Source organism: Sphaeramia orbicularis, chromosome 24, assembly GCF_902148855.1.
Source record: "Sphaeramia orbicularis chromosome 24, fSphaOr1.1, whole genome shotgun sequence".
Lineage (NCBI taxonomy): Eukaryota > Metazoa > Chordata > Actinopteri > Kurtiformes > Apogonidae > Sphaeramia > Sphaeramia orbicularis.
The window spans coordinates 38,891,896-38,913,953 of record NC_043979.1 but is presented as its reverse complement, the minus strand read 5'-3'; the positions used below and the strand labels follow the sequence as shown (position 1 = coordinate 38,913,953).

Genomic DNA, 22,058 nt, shown 5'->3' with positions numbered 1-22,058 from the left:
GGGTCCAATCCGGCCCGTGGGATGAATTTGTGAAATGCAAAAATCACACTGAAGATATTAACAATCAATGGTGTAAAAATCATTTTAATTCAGGTTCCACACACAGATCTCAACTGGGTCAGATCAGTAAAATAGTATCATAATAATTTAGAAATAATGCCAACTGCAGATTTTATCTTTATTTTAATGAAAAAAAGTAAAATTACATGAAAATGTTTATATTAACAAACTATCCTTTTACAAAAAAATGTGAATACCCTGAACCAATATGAATAACCTGAAATGTCTAAAGAGAAGTACAGGAGGTCCTCAGGTTACAAACGACTTCCGTTCCTACGCTGGCGACGTAACCCGAATTTCCGCATAAGTTGGAATTAACCCTTTAATAGCCCCTGTCCTTAATAATGGTCGCCACGGTCGACCGACTGAAGCCTAAGGCTTTACCGATGTTCGTCGGTGTCTCGCCTTTCTCCGACCTTTTGATGATATCCAGCTTCGTTTCCATCGTAATGGCTTTCCTCTTGGCTGGACCAGCATCGCTAGAAGATCCTGCTTTCTTTTTTGGGGCCATGATGTGAAAAAGGAGGGTGAAAAAGGCGAGGATACCGAGAAAATTACGGAGCACAAACACAGACACTCTACACTATGGGGCTGGAGACAAAACGGCGGACGAGACTCAGGCGTCGTAAAGTCGAAACAGCGTAGGTCGAGTACCGCGTAACCCGAGGACCTCCTGTAAATGCAATTTTACCAATATTATACCTGGTTCTATATGTTTCATGCATTTGTAATTGTAATATAAGTTGTAACACACGTGTAAATGATAAAGTAATAAACTGAGGCCGAATATTGTTAAAATTGTGCTTGTTTTTCTTAAGACATTTCAAGTTCATGTTATTCAGATTTTTAAGGAAACGTTGTAGATGTAAACATTATCATAATGTAATTTGACTTTTTTCACTGTTATTATTTTACTGGTCCGGCCCACTGGAGATCATATTGGGGTGAAAGTGGCCCCTGAACTGAAATGAGTTTGACACCCCTGATCTAGATTAATTAAGACTGATTAAAAAAACTTCATTTTGAGGGTTTTATTTCTTTTAATGTCAAACTTTCTCGAGATGAGCCACTCCCTGACGTGTACCGGACAACTTTTTTTTTGTGTACACAGGAAAACTGTTGTCGGAGGTCGTAACAGATACCACACGCAGGCACATTTACAATCTGACACTCGTGCTACATACATGTAGCATGCAATATTTGTCCGAACCAACTAAGATGCATAGTGTGTCTACAGACGGCCGCAGTCCAACCCGACCTCCAGGTTAGCCTCCGCTCAACGCATAAAAACCGTTGACTGAATATGTAGCTAACAGGAAATGATGAGAAGCTAACCCGGAAGTAGGTGCAAACTTTGGCTCACTATTTCATTGGTTTAGTTCTTCTCGTTACATGTGCTATGACACGGGGACAGAGACAGGTTCTATACAAACAGAAAAAACAAAGGGGGGGGGGGCACAATCTGGACCACGTTGATCTGGGCTAAACAGCCTCTTATGATAGTCTTTGGCCAATCTTACCTCCTCTACCACCTCCATTGTAGAACTGCTGTAGATTGCTGTTTGACGTCAACACTTTTGGGGTGTGGGGGAAAAGTAAAGTACAGTAAATGTGAAGTTAGAAACACCCTTTGGCTTTACTACACAAAATATTACCGTGTTATATAGTCTGATTTTAACCCATAAAGACCCAGGGCTACTTTTGGGGCAGTTCCCAAATCCATTTTTCTCCACATTTAACATTTCTTAAAAGATTTACCACCATTTATTGTAATATCATCGTCTTTATTTGGCATTTTTCTAGCAAAAATCAAGTATTTTCCTATATTTAATTCAGTGATCATGTAGATGTTCATAAAAGCTCAGATTAAAGGTGAAAAAAAAGAGAAAACTAAAGAAAAAGTGACTCTTTCAGCAAAATCTATCATTAACTGAACCTAAACTAAGGCTACGTTCAGACACACAGTTCGGATTTTTTTTCGTCAAATCCGATCTTTTCATGTGCTCGTTCATATTACACATTAAATGCGACTTCTATAAGTTTTGAGTATAAACTGAATGCGACCCTGAAGTGACCCACATGCGCACAAGAGGAATGTCTGTCGGAAGTCTTGACCTTATACGTGCAAATGTCATAGCTAGTTATAGACGTAACAAATTAAGAAGGAATTAAAACAGATTGTAGAAATTCCTTTTGCCAAAATAAATCTAAAGATAGCTTTGCAGCACCTGGAGGGTTCAAATTCAAACTTTACGAACTATTAGGGTCCAAATACACAAATACATGAACCAAAGACTAATAACAGTGGGTTTAGCAAAATATGACCCTTAAAAAGCAAAATTCGGATTTTTTTGTGAAATCCGATTTTTTTGTGTGCATGTTAAATGCAACTTCTATCAGTTTTGAGTATGAACTGAATGCAACCCTGAAGTGACCCACAAAAGAGGAATGTCTGTCGGAAGTCTTGACCTTATACGTGCAAATGTCGTAGCTAGTTATAGACGTAACAAATTAAGAAGGAATTAAAACAGGTTGTAGAAATTCGTCTTGATTTTTGCCAAAATTAATATAAAGATAGCTTTGCAGCACCTGGAGCGTTCAAATTCAAACTTTACGAACTATTAGGATCTAAATACACAAAAAAATGAACCAAAGACTAATAAAAGTGGGTTTAGCAAAATATGACCCCTATAAAGCACAATTTGGATTTTTTGGTGAAATACGATTTTTTTGTGTGTGCACATTAAATGCAACTTCTGTCAGTTTTGAGTATGAACTGAATATGACCCTGAAGTGACCCGCAATCGCAAAAGAGGAATGTCTGTCGGAAGTCTTGACCTTATATGTGCAAATGTCGTAACTAATTCTGGACGTAACAGATTAAGAAGGAATTAAAACAGATTGCAGAAATTCCTTTTGCCAAAATAAATCTAAAGATAGCTTTGCAGCACATGGAGAGTTCAAATTCAAACTGTACGAACTATTAGGGTCCAAATACACAAATAAATGAACAGAAGACTAATAAAAGTGGGTTTAGCAAAATATGACCCCTATAAAGCACAATTTGGATTTTTTGGTGAAATCCGATTTTTTTGTGTGCACATTAAATGCGACTTCTATCAGTTTTGAGTATGAACTGAATGCGACCCTGAAGTGACCCACATGCACAAAAGAGGAATGTCTGTTGGAAGTCTTGACCTTATACGTGCAAATGTCGTAGCTAGTTATAGACGTAACAAATTAAGAAGGAATTAAAACAGGTTGTAGAAATTCCTCTTCATTTTTGCCAAAATTAATATAAAGATAGCTTTGCAGCACCTGGAGGGTGCACATTAAATGCGACTTCTATCAGTTTTGCGTATGAACTGAATGCGACCCTGAAGTGACCCGCATGCGCAAAAGAGGTCCTGATGTTACACGTGACCACACAGGCATGCACTGTGTTTACGGAAGTAAGTATATTTTTCCCGTTGCGCCTCCTCCTGGGACGCAGAATTGTGACGTTTGTTGCATTTCAATGAGGTAAAGGTCGGATAAATGTGACCTGGCCGTTCAGATTGAAGTCGCGTTGCAAAAGTTCGGATACGTATCAGATTTAGGACCACATATGAAAGTGGCCTGGGTCGGATTGGTGCTGTTCAAACTGTCTTTAACAGATCGGATACAGGTCTCATATGGACAAAAAAAAAATCGGATTTGGGCCACATTTGTCTGTAGTCTGAACGTAGCCTAAGTTTGTCCATCCACACTTACTCTATTCAACCTTTTTTAAGCCATTTATCAGTATTTATCATAACATTGTCCTCTTTATTAAGCGTTTTTTTTTTTCAGTGAAAATCACATATTTTCCTTTATTTAATTTCATGATCATGCACTTTAATAAACACATTTGAGGATTATTATAGAAAACTAAAGAAATGGTGATGTTTTCAGTAAAATCTATCATTAACTGGACATAAACCCAGTGTGTCCATCCACTGTCATTGATCCAACTCCATGGGTTTTACTGGTGAATCAATGTTGTAGAAGATGACAGTGTTTCCACGGTAACTACGGAGCCTCTGAACATCCAAATGGGTCATATCTGATGACCATGAAACGATAAAAAACTGTATTTTACACCAATTATTTACATGTATTGATAGAATTAGTGGATCAACATTATAGATCAGTAGATGGTTTTGGTCGATGGTGGATGTTTGGGTCTTTAAGGGTTAATTCAGAGTTTTCTTATATAAACACCTGTATTGTGACTTTTACCATCATGGTGATTATACTGTGAGAGTGTAGGGAAACACTTTTTAGGGAAATAAACTGCTCAGGTAATGGAAAACAGGCAGAAAGTCTTTTATCTAAGTGTCCAAAAAATGTCTGATCAGTCATGTTGGAAGCGAATTTATTTTATATCCAATGTAAATCAAAGTATTTCATTCCATAAGCACAATTAAATTAGTTTTCTTCAGCGGTAAAGAAGGATTAATTCAACATACTGCAAGTTATTTCAAGATCAGACAATGATATGCCTCTTAAAATCCATTAAAATTAAGTCATTTTTTTCCCCACATTTTCCACTTACCGAAAACAAAAGTAAAAGCTGAAAGCAAAAGCGATTAACAAAAAAGGTAAAAGAAAAATAAAAACACTTCATTAAGCCCTTCATTAACCCTTTAACCCCTGACGTGTCTGTGGTGAGTGTTCCAACTGTATGATTTATTTGAAATATTCATCAAAATTCAACTGTTAGCTCAATAGGAAAAAATCAAATGGTGCTGATAGAATAGATTTTATTCTTTCCATTGACATCTGAGCATGCTCAGTACACCCCTCCAAAACCTGCGTAATAGGGGGAAAACACAGAGCAGTGAGTGAGACCGATTCACTATAAAAATAGATGGTTTGAGTTTTTTTTCTTTTTTTTTTTTTTACACTGTTTTCCTTGTGTTTTTTTGTTTTTACTGTTGGTTTCAGTGTCTTTCTTTACTTTTTACAGTGTTTTTACCAAGTTTTGACCGTGTAGCTGCTTTCTGGAGTTTAACCAGGTGCCAAAAAGGGACTGATTTAGACAAAAAGAGCTCCACAACAAAAACTACTGAGTCAAAATTCAAATACTAGTGTGCTCCAGTTCACAGTTCATGTTCAACATCCTAAATCTCTTATTGATCTACATTCTGAGGGCCTTATTTCGTCAGAATCTTTCAAACTCAAATTCCTACCAGAATTCTCACTAAGGCTTCAGAAAACCACCTTTACTAGAAGATGGGAACCTATGGTGCCTTTATTGCTGATATGTGTTGGTGAGGTAAAACCTCATACTGTATGTCAAGATGCTGTCATCCTGCTTCTGACTGGGAATTACACCTATCACCTTATTTTTGGAGTGGACATTATCCATTTATTTGCTGTGATTGTTATTGTTTTCTTTCATTTCCATCCTAGACTGTCTATGGAGGTTTGTAAAAATACACATACAGCTGAGAAAAATGAAAATAAACTTCACCCTGTAAAGCCTGAACCAATAAATCACTGACAGAAAATTCCAGTTCCTTGAAACTGGAGTCTTTACTGGTCCTTCTGAACAACCAAAAACATTTTTTTTTCTGATATCAATTTCCATGTGTGAGTTTCAATTTTGTATCATATTTGATACATTGGGTCTCAACGCCCAAATATTATTATTTTTGAACAAACAGAAACATAATATAACACAAACATGTCTAACAAATTGGTAATTCCTTTGCAAAACTGTCAAAGTTCTTCCTCCTTCCTCATTAATGACAGTCTTGTAGTGTCACTGGAAAGGCCTCTGGTGAATGAATTCCTCCCCCTGGTGGACTATCTCTGTAGTGCATGTATCTAATTGTATACATCAGGTTTTTTAAGGAAAAAAAAAAAAGATTTTTATTGTTTTCTTAAATTGGCATCCTATACTGTCTATGGAGGTTTATAAAAATACACATACAGCTGAGAAAAAGGAAAATAAACTTATTGAACTGTATTTAACCCTGTAAAGCCTGAACCATTAAATCATTGACCAAAAATTCCAGTTCTTTGAAACTGGAGCCTTTATTGGTCCTTCTGAACAACCAAAAAAAAAAAAAAAAAAAAAAAATTCTAATGTCAGTTTCCATGTATGAGTTTCAATTTTGTATCATATATGATACACGGGGTCTCAATGCTCAAATATTATTATTTTTGAACAAACAAAAACATAACACAAACATTTCTAACAAATTGGTGATTCCTTTGCAAAACTGGTAAAGTTCTGCCTCCTTCCTCATTAATGACAGTCTTATAGTGTCACTGGAAAGGCCTCTGGTGAACGAATTCCTCCCCCTGGTGGATTATCTGTGTATTGCATGTATCTAATTGTATACATCAGGTTTTTCAAGAAAAAAAAGGGGCTTCAAAACTCATGTATCAAACATGATACGTTTGGCATTATGGGGCTAAAGGTATACATTGTATTGTACTCATAAACAAGAAATTCTAATAAAACTAAGTTTAAAAAAAATGAAATTCCTCTTTTTGTCTTTTTCTGTAATTTCACCTGTTTCGACCCTAAAACCCACAGTAAAAACAAAACCACTGAAGAAAAGGAACATGAGCACATACTCACAGCAGCTTTTATGACACTGACACAGACGCATATTCAGCCATTTTCACTGAAATCCAGCCTCAGGGGTTAAAGGGTTAAATGACCATGTTCAGGCAGTCGTTTTTTTTTTTGCGAGACAGCGCCTTATCTCTGCCCGTCCTATGAATAATGCAGAACGGGCCGACGTATGAGGCCACAGTCTGGTGGCAGCAGACACGAGGGTTCAGACCGCCATCATATACCTGGAAACAGCAGCAGGACTCCAAACTCGCACATTAGTTTTCTGCCTGACCTTTTTAAATAAAAAACCTCCTTATTTTCAGCGTGCTAATGTCAAGTTAGCCCTAATGAGATGGATCTGGGCTGTTCTTTCTTCAAGCACCTTCAGCTGAAATACTAATGATGTCGAACAAGCAAGGCAAAAAAAAAAAAAAAGCAACAGAGCATCTTAGTGATGGAACGAACACGGCACGTCTTTAAAGCCATCATCCAAAAGTGGATTGTTTGCAAAACGGAGGTGATGAGGAATGAACTGAGTGGCATAGAGCTGATGAAAACCAAATATTTAATCTGTGTTTAAATTGGGCCTGATAGTAAATCTACATCATTTGATACGGATCTGCTTCAGTGCAATAAGGAAATCCATGCTTAACCCTTTATCAGGCAAGTGACTATTTTTGGTCATTTCCCAAAACATTAAAATATGAGACATGTTGGTTTTATAACACTACACTATACTATCTACTATATTCAGAGAGATTTTATAGACATTTTGGAGCTGTAAATAGTGAATATGAGTGATTTTTTTTATCAGTTTATGACCTTATAACAGTGGTTTTATTGCATGTTTTTACTTTTTAGCAAGTACTGCTCGGACTTTTTATGGTAAGAAGACAGAGACTAACACACTAAGGTTGGAATTTTTAATTTCAGAGTATTTCAATGAGTGCCCTATAAAGGGTTAAAGTCCTGAAAGTACTAAGTTCATTCACATTTAGCCACACTTCACCTTCTCATTTTGAATATTACAACTTGTTTTGCACCTTACAGTTGGATTTGAGCACATTACAGTTATTATCCAGATTCTACCCAGATATTTTAAATACTTTTTTATACCTATTACGTATGTATGTAGAATGTTGTGTTGTATTTTCTATCACTTTATCACTTGACCATCAATGATTCCTCTCTTGATAATTTAAAAAAAAAGTGGAAAATAACCTGGAAATTGTACATATTAGTCCTTTTAAGATGCACTGTAAAAAATGCAAGAGTAATACAAAAGAATACAAAAGAAAACACAAGAATTTTTTCTATTTTTAACTTTTCTTAAGTGATTTATCACCGTTTATTTTAATGTTATCCTCTGTATTTTTCATTTTTTCAGTGAAAATCAGGTATTTTCCTATATTTAATCTTTTTTTTTTTTTTTTCTTTTTGCTCATTTAGCTGCTTATTTACGTTTATTTTTTTTCCATTTTCTTGACTATTTTGTTCACTTTTTATTAATTTTTTTCTCCTTTTTTTTTTTTTTCATTTTTCACAAATTTTGCTGCTTTGTTTTGCCTTTGATGCTTATGTTTGTCCATTTTTTCCCCTTATTTTGATTGATCTATCTATCTGTCCATTGTCAAGTTAGGTCGAGGTCAGGGCTATCTATCTATCTATCTATCTATCTATCTATCTATCTATCTATCTGAAAAGACAATTTTATGGTTAAAAAAAAACTCTACTGTATTTTTCCACTTTGATGAGCAACAATTACATTTCCTATATTAAATCTATATTTTTTTTCTTTTTGCTCATTTAGCTACTTATTTATGTTTATTTTTGTCTATTTTCTTGACTATTTTGTTGACTTTTTTTTAAAATTAATTTTGTCTCTTTTTTTTTTTTTTTTTTTTTAATAAATTTTGCTGCTTATTTTTTGTTTTTGATGCTTGGTTGTTCATTTTTCCCTTATTTGTTCTATGTATCTATCTGAAAATAATCCAGGACCTTTTGACTTACAGTTGTTCCTTTTAGCTAACACTCTGACTCATATAAATTAAAGGGTTTTTCTCCCAAAAACCAGAGTTTCATTTAATACTTTCATCCAAATTATTATTCCTGGCTGCCACTTTAAATGACCATCACAGAAACTGGACACGTTTAATCTATATTTTTTTCTTTTTGCTCATTTAGCTACTTATTTATGTGTACTTTTGTCTATTTCCTTCACTATTTTATTCACTTTTAATTAATTTTGTCTCATTTTGTTATTTATGTATGTATGTATGTATGTATGTATGTATGTATGTATTTATTTATTTATTTATTTTTACAAATTTTGCTGCTTATTTTTTTGTTTTTGATGCTTGTTTGTCCTTTTTTCCCTTAATTTGTTCTATCTATCTATCTATCTATCTATCTATCTATCTATCTATCTATCTATCTATCTATCTATCTATCTATCTATCTATCTTTTTGTCAGTTTTCTTGACTATTTTGCTCACTTTTTTTTAAAATAAATTTTTATCTCATTTTGTTCATTTTTCACAAATTTTGTTGCCTATTTTTTTGTTTTTGATACTTATGTTTGTCCATTTTTCCCTTATTTGTTCTATCTATCTATCTATCTATCTATCTATCTATCTATCTATCTATCTATCTATCTATCTGAAAATAATCCAGGACCTTTTGACTTACAGTTGTTCCTTTTAGCTAACACTGACTCATTTAAATTAAAGGGTTTTTCTCCCAAAAACCAGAGTTTCATTTAATACTTTCATCCAATTTATAATTCCTGGCTGCCACTTTAAATTACCATCACAGAAATTGGATACGTTTACAGCCTATAACCCAGCTTTCAGGACGCTGAATGAAACTCAAACAAATTCATTCCTCTCTACTGAACTCTGCAAAGTGGTAAAAGAAGAAAGAATGCATGCCCAAACAGTACTTGAAGAAAATTGTCAAAGAAACCCCATAAAATCACAGTATTACACTCAGACAGTACATTTCTAAAGACCGAAGCTGAATGAAATTGACAGCCAAGGTAATTTTATAGTAAAAAAAAAAACCTATTTCCACTTTGATGGGCAACAATTACAATAAAAGCGTGTTAAATGTAGAGGATTTTTTTTTTGTTTTTTTAAGCATTAATCTGCTTGCATTCATGGTATATGAGTTATATTATTGACAGGTTCAGTGTTCGGTGTTGACAGGCTTTCACGTCTAAAAAAAACACAAAGCCTCTGTTGCATTTTCTTTTTTTTTTTTTTCCAACGTAGACTGAAGGACATTACCTGAAGTGGGGGATTTGCAGCGGTCCTCTGATGTGGCTGAGCCCTCGTTGATATCGCACAGACCTGCAGAAACGATAACATAGTTGTCGGAGTGTTAATGCATTGTATAGCACTGCTCCTTTTTTTTTTGGGCCAAGTCTTTTTTTTTCCTCTGTGTGTGTTATTATCTGAGTGTGTATATGTGTATATGTGTGTGTGTGTGTGTGTGTGTGACATTGCACTGAGGCAGAAAGCCAAGCAGACAGCAGTCGGTGTTGGCAGAGAATCGCGGCTGAACGGCTGATTACTGCTCACACTCGCCAAGCTCTGACAGGTGCCAACCCACTGCTTACCAGTCACTGACACCAGATGCTCTGTCTATGTCGACGTACGTGTGTGTGTGTGTGTATCTGAATAAGCGTCTATACATTATGTCACATGTTCGCAATTACAAAGCATCCAAAATAAATCCCTCATCCCTCAGCGTCCGTGCACACCTTTAGTGAATCATCCATCAAACTTTTGCTTAAGTATGGGCAGCACATTGTCATAACACTGCGGCATCCTTTTTTTTTTTTTTTTCCCCTTCTTCTTCTCTGGGAGTTGCACTGCCGATATCTAACACAAGGTGGCAGTGTATCCATACGGAAAACATCCCATGATCTGTCAGTTTCACAATGAAGCTGCAGTGAAGAAGGGATGGGCTGTGTGTGTGTGTGTGTATAAATACGAAGGCAAACAAGAAAAATGTCATTATTAGACCGAAAATAGAAAAGTGCTGTGTCATATGTGAGTTTCATGAACTGTGGAACAGATTTAAAATAGAGTTAAAGCAACGTCCAAGCATGAAAGAATTGAACCCTTACATGCACAATGGCCCCTGGACTAAAATGAGTTTGACACCCCTGCATTGGACGCTTATGCATCATCTCATACACTGTAATTGAAAACATTATTGTAACTTTGCTGTTCTTGATAAACCTGATCTAACATGTTTGAGTGTAAATCAAGTCCTTGTTATTGTTATTAGACTGTGATTAACATTTTTTATTTTTTATTTTTTTTTTGGCAAATTATCTCCATGAAGTGAGTAATGACTAGTATTAGAGTACACGACAAACAAAATGTTAAGGATTTTTATTTTTTTATTTTTTTTTTGTCATTTTTGCCATTTGTAAATAAAACTATGTCTGGTCATTTAAAAAAAAAATGTGTTTCAATTCAATTCACACACAAAAAAGTAAAAAGCATTGTGCCAGAATCCCAACTGAAAACAAACAAGAAAAATGTCATTATTAGACCGAAAATAGAAAAGTGCTGTGTCATATGTGAGTTTCATGAACTGTGGAACAGATTTAAAATAGAGTTAAAGCAGCGTCCAAGCATGAACGAATTGAACCCTTTCATGCACAGTGGTTACTACAGTGGACAGTTCTTCTCCAGCTGTTCTCTTGTATATTCATGGATTTTGTTGTTTTAGTTTCATATCAGCCAACACATTGGACCACAGGTGTCAAACATGCGGCCCGGGGGCCAAATCCGGCCCGCCAAAGGGTCCAGTCCGGCCCTGGGGATGAATTGTGAAATGTAAAAAATTACACTGAAGATATTAACAATCCCTTCATTTCAGGTTCCACATTCAGAACAGTTCAGTCTCAAGTGGGTCAAATTGGTAAAATTCTATCAAAACAAAACATATAAATAATGACAACTCCAATTTTTTCTCTTTGTAAATGTAAATATTTTCATGTATTTACACTAAAACAAAGTATAATTTCACAAAAAATGTGAATAACCTGAACAAATATATGAACAACCTGAAATGTCTTAAGAAAAGCACTGTTTTTGTCAGTACAATGCCATAGATATTGATGTCAGAACTGAAATGATTTTGGTTATTATCAAGAAAACATGGAAAATGGATAGATATCAGCTCTGAAATTAAACTATTATGAGATATTTATGTTGTTATCATTATATTTGTCCAAACAAATGTACCTTTAGTTGTACCAGGCATTAAAATGAACAAGAAACTGAAGAAAATAAGGGTGGTCTAATAATTTTTTCTGCAACTGTACATGATTTACACTGAAAAATGCAAAATGTACAGGATACTATTGCAATAAATCATGACAAATTATTTAAAAATGGTTAAATACGCAAAACCACTGAAGAAAAAGGAACGCCAACACATACTCAGCAGCTTTTATGACACTGAAACAGACGTACAGTCGCGGAAAAAATTAATAGACCATCAAAAATCATCAAAAACAATGGTTATGCAATCCAGCCCTAACTCCTGTGTGTATCATGTGACTAAAACAGACTGAAAAGAAAACATCGAATGAATAAAAGCACTGTTTTTGTCAGTACAATGCCATAGATATTGATATAAGAACTGAAATGATTTTGGTTATTATCAAGAAAACATGGAAAATGGATCGATATCAGCTCTGAAATTAAACTATTATGAGCTATTTTTGTTGTTATCATTATATTTGTCCAAACAAATGTACCTTTAGTTGGACCAGGCATTAAAATGAACAAGAAACTGAAGAAAATAAGGGTGGTCGAATAATTTTTTCTGCGACTGTACATGATTTACACTGAAAAATGCAAAATGCACAGGATAATACTGCAATAAATCATGACAAATTGCTTAAAAACGGTTAAATACACAGTAAAATACTAACAATGCTAACTCCTGTGTGTATCATGTGACTAAAACAGACAGAAAAGAAAACATGGAATGCCTAAAAGCACTGTTTTTGTCAGTACAATGCCACGGATATTGATGTAAGAACTGAAGTGATTTTGGTTATTATCAAGAAAACATGGAAAATGGATAGATATCAGCTCTGAAATTAAACTATTATGATATATTTTTGTTGTTATCATTATATTTGTCCAAATTAATGTACCTTTAGTTGAACCAGGCATTAAAATGAACAAGAAATTGAAGAAAACATTGAGCGGTCTTAATAATTTTTTTCCCCGTGACTGTACAGTGTTACATTTCCATCCACAGTCAGCTCAGTGACATCCTTCCACATACCTCCAGAGGGCTGCCGTGTCTTTCTGGGCGAGCGGGGCTGTCTCTGGTAGGGGTCATTGGAGCCGTACAGCTCAACTGTCCCCAGGTTTAGTACTACTGTCTTCTGGATGTAGTCCACCACCGCCAGACCGTTACTGTTGCCAAAAACCACTCTGGATGGGGAGGGGGTGAGAGAGTCAGAGGGAGAGAAAAAGAAAAAAAAGAAAAAAAAGAAAAGATGGAGCAGAGAAGAAATGGTTATGACATTTGTTTTGGTTTTTGAAGCTAAAAAAACATGACAGACCCGCATTTTAAGTTCAGGAGGGGCACGGAAGTAAACTTGGAAAGCCTTTAAGTCTGAGTCTGCATGGGTTTTTCTTCATTCTGATAAAGTACTTAATAGGTCGGCTCGATAGCTTTTCTAGTATTGATGAGATGTCATTATGTGCGTACTTACAGGCCGTAGGAGGAATTAAGAGCCAGACTTGTGATCTGCTGAGGAGGCTCTCCACTCACCCACACTAACTGGACCACCAGATCTACCTGGTAACCTGGAGACTGCTTCAGAGGAGTACTGCGCACTCTGCAGAGAAGGAGAACGGAACAGAAACACAGAAGAAGAACTATATTTAACCCATAAAGACCCCAATATCCACCAGTGACCAAAGGCACCGACTGATGGGAAATATGGAATAACTTTAGATCCAATAATCCTATCAATACATGTCAATAATCGGTGTAAAATACAGTTTGTCATCACTTCATGGTCATCACACTGCAAAAATCTAAAGTGTGTTTTTCTCACTTCTAGTCAAAATATCTCATCACACTTAAAATAAGACATCATCACCTAAAGAGTGACTTTTCATTTGAATATAAGGACTTATTTTTAGACAATACATCTGGAAGATCTTATTTAAAGAAATCTGACCAAGATGATTTTAACGTGTTCCACTGGCAGATTTTTTTTTTGCCTGAATTAAGCACAAAAAAGCTTGAATTAAGCTAAAAAAAAAAAAAAAATTCTTGAATTAAAAAAAAAAAAAATCTTGAATTATGGGAAAAAAAAAATCTTGAATTAAGAAAAAAAAATCTTGAGTTATGCAAAAAAAATCTTGAATTCAGAGAAAAAAAAATCTTGAATTAAGCAAAAAAAAAAAAATCTTGAATTAAGCTAAAAAAAAAAATTCTTGGAGAAAAAAAAAAATCTTGAATTATGTAAAAAAAAAAAAAAAAAAATCTTGAATTAAGCACAAAAATTGTTCAATCAAGCACAAAAAATCTTCAATTAAGCAAAAAAAAAAATCTTGAATTATGCAAAAAAAATCTTGATTAAAGAAAAAAATCTTGAATTTAGAAAAAAAATCTTGAATTAAGAAAAAAAATGTCTTGAATTAAGCAAAAAAATATTCTTGAATTAAGCAAAAAAAAAAAAAAAAATCTAGAAAAAAAAATCAAGAAATCTTACCAAAATAATTTTCGCTCCTTCCACTGGCAGATTTTTTTTTTTTTTTGCTTAATTCAAGCAAAAAAAATCTCCCAATGGAACAAGTGAAAATTATTTTGGTAAGATTTCTTGAGGTAAGATTTTCCAGATCTATTATCTAAAAGTAAGTTTTTATATCTCACTGAAAAGTTACTCTTTAGGTGATTATGTCTTATTTTTAGTGTGATGAGATATTTGGACTAGAAATGAGAAAAATACTGAACACTTGGTAAGATTTAGATTTTTGCAGCGAGGTGTTTAATAAACACGTTAAGTGCATATATATTCCCTTCTTTCTTGAATCTGTTTGCTCATGCAAAATGAAATGCGATTAATATACATTAAAAATGAATGATATTTAATCGTGATTAATCGAAATTAATCCAAAGCAACCCTGTGATTAATCTGATTCAAAATTTTAATTGTTTGACAGCACTAGATATGACCCATTTGGACGTTCAGTGGCTCCGTAGTTAACGTGGAAACGCCGTCATCTTCTACAACACTGATTCACCAGTAAAACCCATGGAGTTGGATCAATGACAGTGGATGGAGACACTGGGTTTATGTTCAGTTAATGAGAGATTTTAATAATAAAGTAATGTTTTTTCAGTTTTCTCTGTTTTTGATATAAGAACCTTCAACTTTAATCTGAACTTTTATGGACACCAACATGATAAGCAAATTAAACTCCTGTCCTCCAACAGCTCCACTGGCTCCCGGTTCAGTCCCGGATTGAATTTAAAATCCTTCTTTTTTTTTTTTTTTTTCCAATTATCTTTATTAGATTTTATTACATTTTTTTGCAACAAATGGCTCAGTACAACACCCGGTCTATAAGAAAAAAAAAAAAAAAAAAAAGGTATACTAATCCAAGATAAAGCAATTAGTCCACAGTCTGGAGTTATAGTGAAGATAAAACAAAGATCAGACAATCAAGCAGTGACAGGTGAGATCAGTAGTGATCTAATTGTAAACAGGCACCGAAGATTTTCAGTCATTGATGAGGTCTGAAAGCACAGAAGTGACTGATGAGTTTGTGAAACGGAGGTATGGAGTCCAAATTTTCATAAACTGTCCCTTTGAAGAATGAAGTAAACAGGTCAAATAGTCCATAGGAATGCATTCCATAAGGATTTTATGCCAAGTCGTTTTCGTGGGAGGTTTGTCATTTATCCAAGACATGAAGATATTTTTCCTTGCAGCATATGTGAGGATATCATACAGTCTTTTCAAGCTGATGTCGATAATGTCCCCACTTGGATGTCCCAAGAGTAGATAAAATCCTTCTTTTGACATTCAAGGCCATCCATAACCTCGCCCCTCCATATCTGTCTGGCCTCCTTCATGTTGCCACTCCCTCTCGTACCCTCAGATCTTCCTCCTCCATCCACCTCACTGTTCCCTCTGCCCATCTCACCACCATGGGCGGCTGAATGCTCTGCTCCCCAACTCTGGAACTCCTTGCCACCGGATCTCAGAAACACCACTTCACTCCTTGTCTTCAAATCCAGACTCAAAACGCTTTTGTTTAGGACCTCTTTCTCTTTGTGAACACAATTGCACTGTCCAATTTTTTTTTTTTTTACCTGCCTTTTATTTTTTACTCTGCTTTATTGCTTGTTTTATACTCTCCTGTTTTACTGTTTTACTGTTTTACTGTACGGTGTCCTTGGTGCCAAGAAAGACGCCTATAAATAAAATGTATTATTATTATTATTATTATTATTATTATTATTATTATTATTATAAATAATGGATAATAAAAATAAATAAATACAAATTTTGACTGGAAAAAAAAAGCAAAATACAGCAGATAATATTATCAATACTATCAATGACAGTGGATGGACACTGGGTTTATGTTCAGTTAATGATAGATTTTACTGAAAAAGTCACCTTTCTTTAGTTTTTTTTTTGTTTCTGGTGTAATAATCCTCAAATGTAATCTTAGCATGATGATTAAAGTGCATGATTAGTAAATTAAATATAGAAAAATACCTGATTTTCACTGAAAAAGTGCATAATAGACAGGATCATATTATGATAAATAGTAATCGATTAATTAAGTACAGGTTAAATAGAGAGAAAAAGTCATTTGGGAAGAGCCATAAACGTAGCTCTGGGTCTTTATGGGTTAAAGGGAATTTAAAAGGCAGAATGAGTTGTGGTGCAGGTGTAGTACCAAACAAAGTGTGTGTTGAGGGTCTGGTGTGAGCGGTTGCGAGGGAATGATGGTGAGACTGTGGATGAGAACGCTTCAGGCGCTGACTAAGTCTGTGCAAGTGTGCTCCAGGCGAAAAGACAAGACTCCGGTGTGTACGACTTTGTACCGGTGTGTGTGCTTATGGAAGCGCTCCTGCATGTGTGTGTTTCTTACTTCAGGCAGGGAATGTTGCCTCCGTCTGAGTTGTTGCTGCTGGTGGAGGGGTGTGAAGGTGGGCCGCTCGTCTGGGGGGAGGCACCGGGGGTGGGGTGCGCCGACGTTTGTTCCCCCCCTCCACCCCCGCCGTCTGGAGACTCTGTGTCGTTCAGCTCGTACTGCATTCGCACTTCTAGTAACTGCGGGACAGGGTTGGGAGTAATGTGTTACAAAAGTAATAAATTACAGTAACAGATTACTTTTGGCTGTAACACAGTAGCGTAAGGCATGACTAATCAATTTTCAGTAATATTTTACTCAGTACATGTTCATTAGTGCTCACAACACACTTTTCGCCCATAATTTAATTGTTCAAATGATCCCCCCCCCCCCCCCCCCCCCCAAGAAGCAAGAACGTGAGACCTTAAGGAATCAAAAATACAGCAGGAAAGTTTTATGCTGTCCAGTCAATGCCCGACATGTAAATGTGGCCATTTTTGGTTTATTTTCCATCATTTCAAAAAAGTCTTGCATAACACTGATATATTTGTAATATTTATTGAAAACTGCCTGTGTTTTACTGTACACATTTCATATATATTACGGATAAACTGTAAAAACTAAACCATCAGTGTTGGGAGTAACAGGTTACAAAAGTAATGCATTACAGTAACAGATTACTTTTGGCTGTAACACAGAAGATTAAGCTATTACTATGAAACGCACATATGTGTCAGTATTGGTTTATATGGGAGTTTGATTATGAATATTGGTTTCATATGAGATATTTATATCCAGCTGTGAAATTTACAGGGGGTCTCTCTTGCTGTCCTTGTTGCACTGAGTTGACGGTCACGGAGATGGGCCAAGCGAATATGGCGATCCTGATTACAGGTGGTCACACGTGGTCTTCCGGATCTTGGTCTGTCCCCAGTGGTCCCTGTGTCACGGAATCATGTCCTCAGCCTACTGATGGTGGACTTGTGCACTTGCAGACGTCTGGCAACGTTGCGAACCATTAAACCAGCATCAAGCATACCAATGGCGCGTTCTCTCAGATTATCGTTAAGGCGAGGCATCGTGGTAATGCAGTAACTTTTGAATCTTACCATTTCTTTTTATAGCCCCCGGATAAACAAAGGGAATTGCCACTCCCATTTGTTGCTCCCACTACCATATCACTCAAAACGCACCCACACTCGAACAACACCTAACCTCCGATACTTTGTACACGTGCTCAACACCACTCGTGGTCATGTTTGCCTGCAAACACACGCTCCAATGGTTACAACTCACTTATTGTAATGTGTATCTCAGTTGACAACTCAACAGGACAGCTGAACTCTTGCCTAAATTAACGACCAAAACTTGCGTTTCTTTTGTTGTTCAGTATATATATTCTGCAGCAGCGCCGCTACTGAATTCTCAGTGCCACTGCAAAAAAAATACTTTATTCTGAGGCTGGGGCGCCAATAAGGGGGGGTAAACATGACAATAGAGAGTATAACAGAAGCACAGAAGCCGGGTCGGATCAGCAATGACAAGGTAAGCTAACGTTTCTAGGACTAGTAAGAATTCTTTATCGATTGCGGATTTATCTACCGGCGTCCTCAGTGCCACACCCCCTGTTTGAACATGTAAAACAGGGGTGTCAGACTCATGTTAGTTCAGGGGCCACATTAAGCCAAATTTGATCTGAAGTGGGCCGGACCAGTGAAATAATAACATAATAATATAGAAATAATGTCAACTCCAAATTTTCTTCTATGTTTTAGAGTAAAAAAAGTAAAATTATGTGATGACAATGTTTTCGTCAACCAACTATCCTTTAAAACAATGTGAATAACATGAACAAACTGAAATTCTTAAGAAAACTAAGTGTAGTTTTAACAATGTTATGTCTCAGTTTACATTTACACATGTAAATTACAACTTACAGATCACAGTGGATCAACTACCACACAAAACATTTAATAAAGAGGCAGAATATTGGTAAACTTACTCTTCAGATATTTCAAATGTTTTGTATTTGTTCAGGTTATTTGTGTTTTTTTGTGAAATGATAGTTTGTTTTAGTGTAAATACAGTAAAATGACATAAAAATGTTTACATTTAGAAGACAAACATTTGGAGTTGTGAGTATTTAGAGGTTATTATGATAGTATTTTACTGATCCGACCCACTTGAGATTAAATTGGTCTGTATGTGGAACCTGAACTAAAATGATTATTATCTTCAATGCAATTTTTACATTTCACAAATTCATCCCAGGGCCGGACTGGACCTTTGGGCGGGCCGGATTTGGCCCCCGGGCTGCATGTTTGACACCTATGATGTAAAATGTTGAAAAAAATACAAGCAAACTTTATATATATATATATATATATATATATAAAAACTAATAGTTGAGCCTGAAACTCCGATTAAAAAACATTTTCCTTCTGAGGATGGATCAGTCATATAACCATGAATGACATCCACATAAATTTACAGTGTCACTTTGATGATAAAGATTTGTCTGATGTGTGTGTGTGTGTGTGTGTGTGTAGGCAGATTAAGAGTCAAAGAGATCCTCCAATGCTGAAATATTCGATTCCTTCTAAGTCCTCCTTCAGGCTACTTCTCTGTAACCTCCGCCTTCGCACCCACACTCGCACAACACCTAAACACACACACACACACACTCATCTTTTTTGCATTCTGTCAGTCTCATTAGCTCCACCGACTGTGGGAGTGAAGACTTATAAGTGTCCTTCTTCTGATTCTCACTCCTCTCTTCCTCCACCTTCATTTTCTCCAAGGTTACAGGAGGTGTTTGACCTTGTGTGAATGGAGGCTGTTCTCCTAATTACAGCCTGCTACCTCTGCATATCATATCTACTGCGGATCCATATCCCAGCCACACACTCCAAGCGTAGGAAAATTCCTCCGACACATGCATCAGCGATTGCAGACCAACATCGACACCCACAGAAAAAAAAAAAAAAAAAAAAAAAAAAAGAAGCTAAGTTTCTGACAGAAAAGTTGCTGATTTGAATCCCTGGCTGCAGAGTTGCTCTTTAGCAGGGCACTTACTCGATCTTTACCCAGTTGACAGTAAAGTGCTTGTTTGGAAATACAAAACAATTGAACAATTAGGACAAAGCAGCAACGGAGACATAAAGGGCAGCAGTGCAAAAAAATAAAAAATAAAATAAAATAAATAAATAAAAATTCATCATGGGATTTGCAAGAAGAAAAACATAACAGTACCGCCCACACAGGCTTTGATTGACAGGGGATCTCTGTGAAGTCTAGTGCAACAACATCACAGCAATGACTGTGGAGTGAGAAAGTTGCCAATGCAGATAAAAAAAAAAAAAAAGATCTTGCTCATTACCAGTTTTATGCACTAATGGCAGAAACTAAACATAAACTGTCAAACAAGTGGGTCAGAGCAGTAAAGTACGACCATAATAACCTGTAAATCAGGGGTGTCAAACATGTGGTCCGAGGGGGCAAAACCGGCCGGCCAAAAAGTCTAAATTGGCCCGTGGGATGAATTTGGGAAGTGCAAAAATTACACTGAAGATATTAACAATCAAGGGTGTTCGACTCATTTTAGTTCAGGTTCCACATTCAGACCGATATGATCTAAAGTAAAATAATAACATCATAACCTCTACATAGTGACAACTCCATTTTTCTCGGTTCAACTGGACTAGTTTTGCTCTTTTGAAACAAAACTAGTCCAGTTTAACCTCGAAAACCTACAAAGAAGGACAACAAAAGAGAAACCGAATGAGAAATTGTCCTTATGTTAGTTCCAAACTCCAAATATTTAACAATATTATGCTTGTTACCAAATGTTTGTGTAACACTGTCTATAATGCACATGTATAAATGATAAATTGAGGCATAATATTGTTAAAACGGCACTTATTATTCATACAAATTTCAGTTTTTTCAGGTTATTCATGTTTTTTGTGAAAGGATAGTTTGTAAATGTGAATATGTTCATAATTTAAAGTGTTGTATTACACTAAAACAAAGAGAAAAAGTTGTCATTCTTTATAGGTTATGATGCTATTACTTCAGTGGTCCGGCCCACTGGAGACCCAATTGGGCTGAATGCGGCCCCTAGAAGAAATGCCATAAATAAGGACAACTCCAAATTTCACTGTGTTTTAGTGTAATAAAAGCAAAATTTATTTATAAACTATCCTTTCACAAAAAATAGGAAAAACCTGAACAAATATGAACAACCTGAAATGTCTTAACCCTTGTATTATCCTTGGGGTCAGTTTAACCCCATTCAGCGTTTATCATTTAAAAAACAATAGTTGACAATAGTTTTTTTTTTTTTTTTTTTGCTTCATATTTCATGACTTTTCCTAATTTGATGGAGACAACTGATTAAGCATAAAATTATTATGATGATATTTTTTCAATGTGCTGAACATATATCACACACATTGGTGTTCCTGTGGGGTTCCAAAGCAGTTAAACTATTGGTTGATCTCACTAAATTTGGTTTCGAGATTGCCAGTGATCCAGAACAGATGTGGTTACATTTGGGGAAAAATAGGTCACAGTTTCAATTTTGTAGGAATTTTTGAAATCTTTTTTTTTTTTTTTTTTCCCATTTACTTATAATGGGTGAAAATTCAAATGCCTGTAGCAGCAAAACTATGAGGTGAATTCATACCAAATTTGGTTTATAGACTGCCAGTTACACAGAATAGATGTCATACAGCCAGGATTTGAACCGCCGACCCTTGGTCATTAGACGACCCGCTCTACAACTGAGCCACAGCTGACCACCCTTCTCTGGAATAAGAAATCTGGTACCTGCTGAATTGAAGAAAAGGGAGGGTACCAGATGGGTAATCTAGGATCAGATGTTCTCCAGTGAAAGCCCTGAGTGCAGATCTTTGACATAAGACTAGGCAACAAAGAAATCAGCAAACGTGTGATTTTACCCATTTTTCCGTGTCAAATAACCTTGACCTTGTCAAAAATCATGTGACCTTGGCCTGTGCATGATTTGAGACCTTCATAAACGACAGTAGCATCCCCCAAAACCTCTAATATGACATTTGCATGAGCAAATATGGCAGAACTAACCAACAAATGCATGATTTTCCATTGAAAAATGGGTTTTCTGAACTCAGCTGACGGGCACCCTAAAGATGGCAGTGGGGGGGGTCTAAAACTTTACGGATTGGGGGGAGTTTCTAATATATAAGAGATTAACTTGTCAAATTAAGAGCTTG

The 22,058-nt window shown here is 35.8% G+C and overlaps 1 protein-coding gene across 1 annotated transcript in view; it reads right to left on the bottom strand.

Annotated features, from left to right (window-relative positions):
• The window catches only part of stxbp5a (syntaxin binding protein 5a (tomosyn)), a 457,988-nt gene that overhangs the window by 56,499 nt on the left and 379,431 nt on the right, over positions 1 to 22,058 (bottom strand). Inside the window, exons 16-20 of the mRNA XM_030128552.1 lie at positions 16,822 to 17,003; positions 13,413 to 13,538; positions 12,977 to 13,128; positions 9,943 to 10,005; positions 1,581 to 1,634 (exon numbers count right to left, since the gene is read on the bottom strand). Coding sequence (XP_029984412.1) covers positions 1,581 to 1,634; positions 9,943 to 10,005; positions 12,977 to 13,128; positions 13,413 to 13,538; positions 16,822 to 17,003 — 577 coding nt within the window. The remainder of the gene's footprint in view (positions 1 to 1,580; positions 1,635 to 9,942; positions 10,006 to 12,976; positions 13,129 to 13,412; positions 13,539 to 16,821; positions 17,004 to 22,058) is intronic.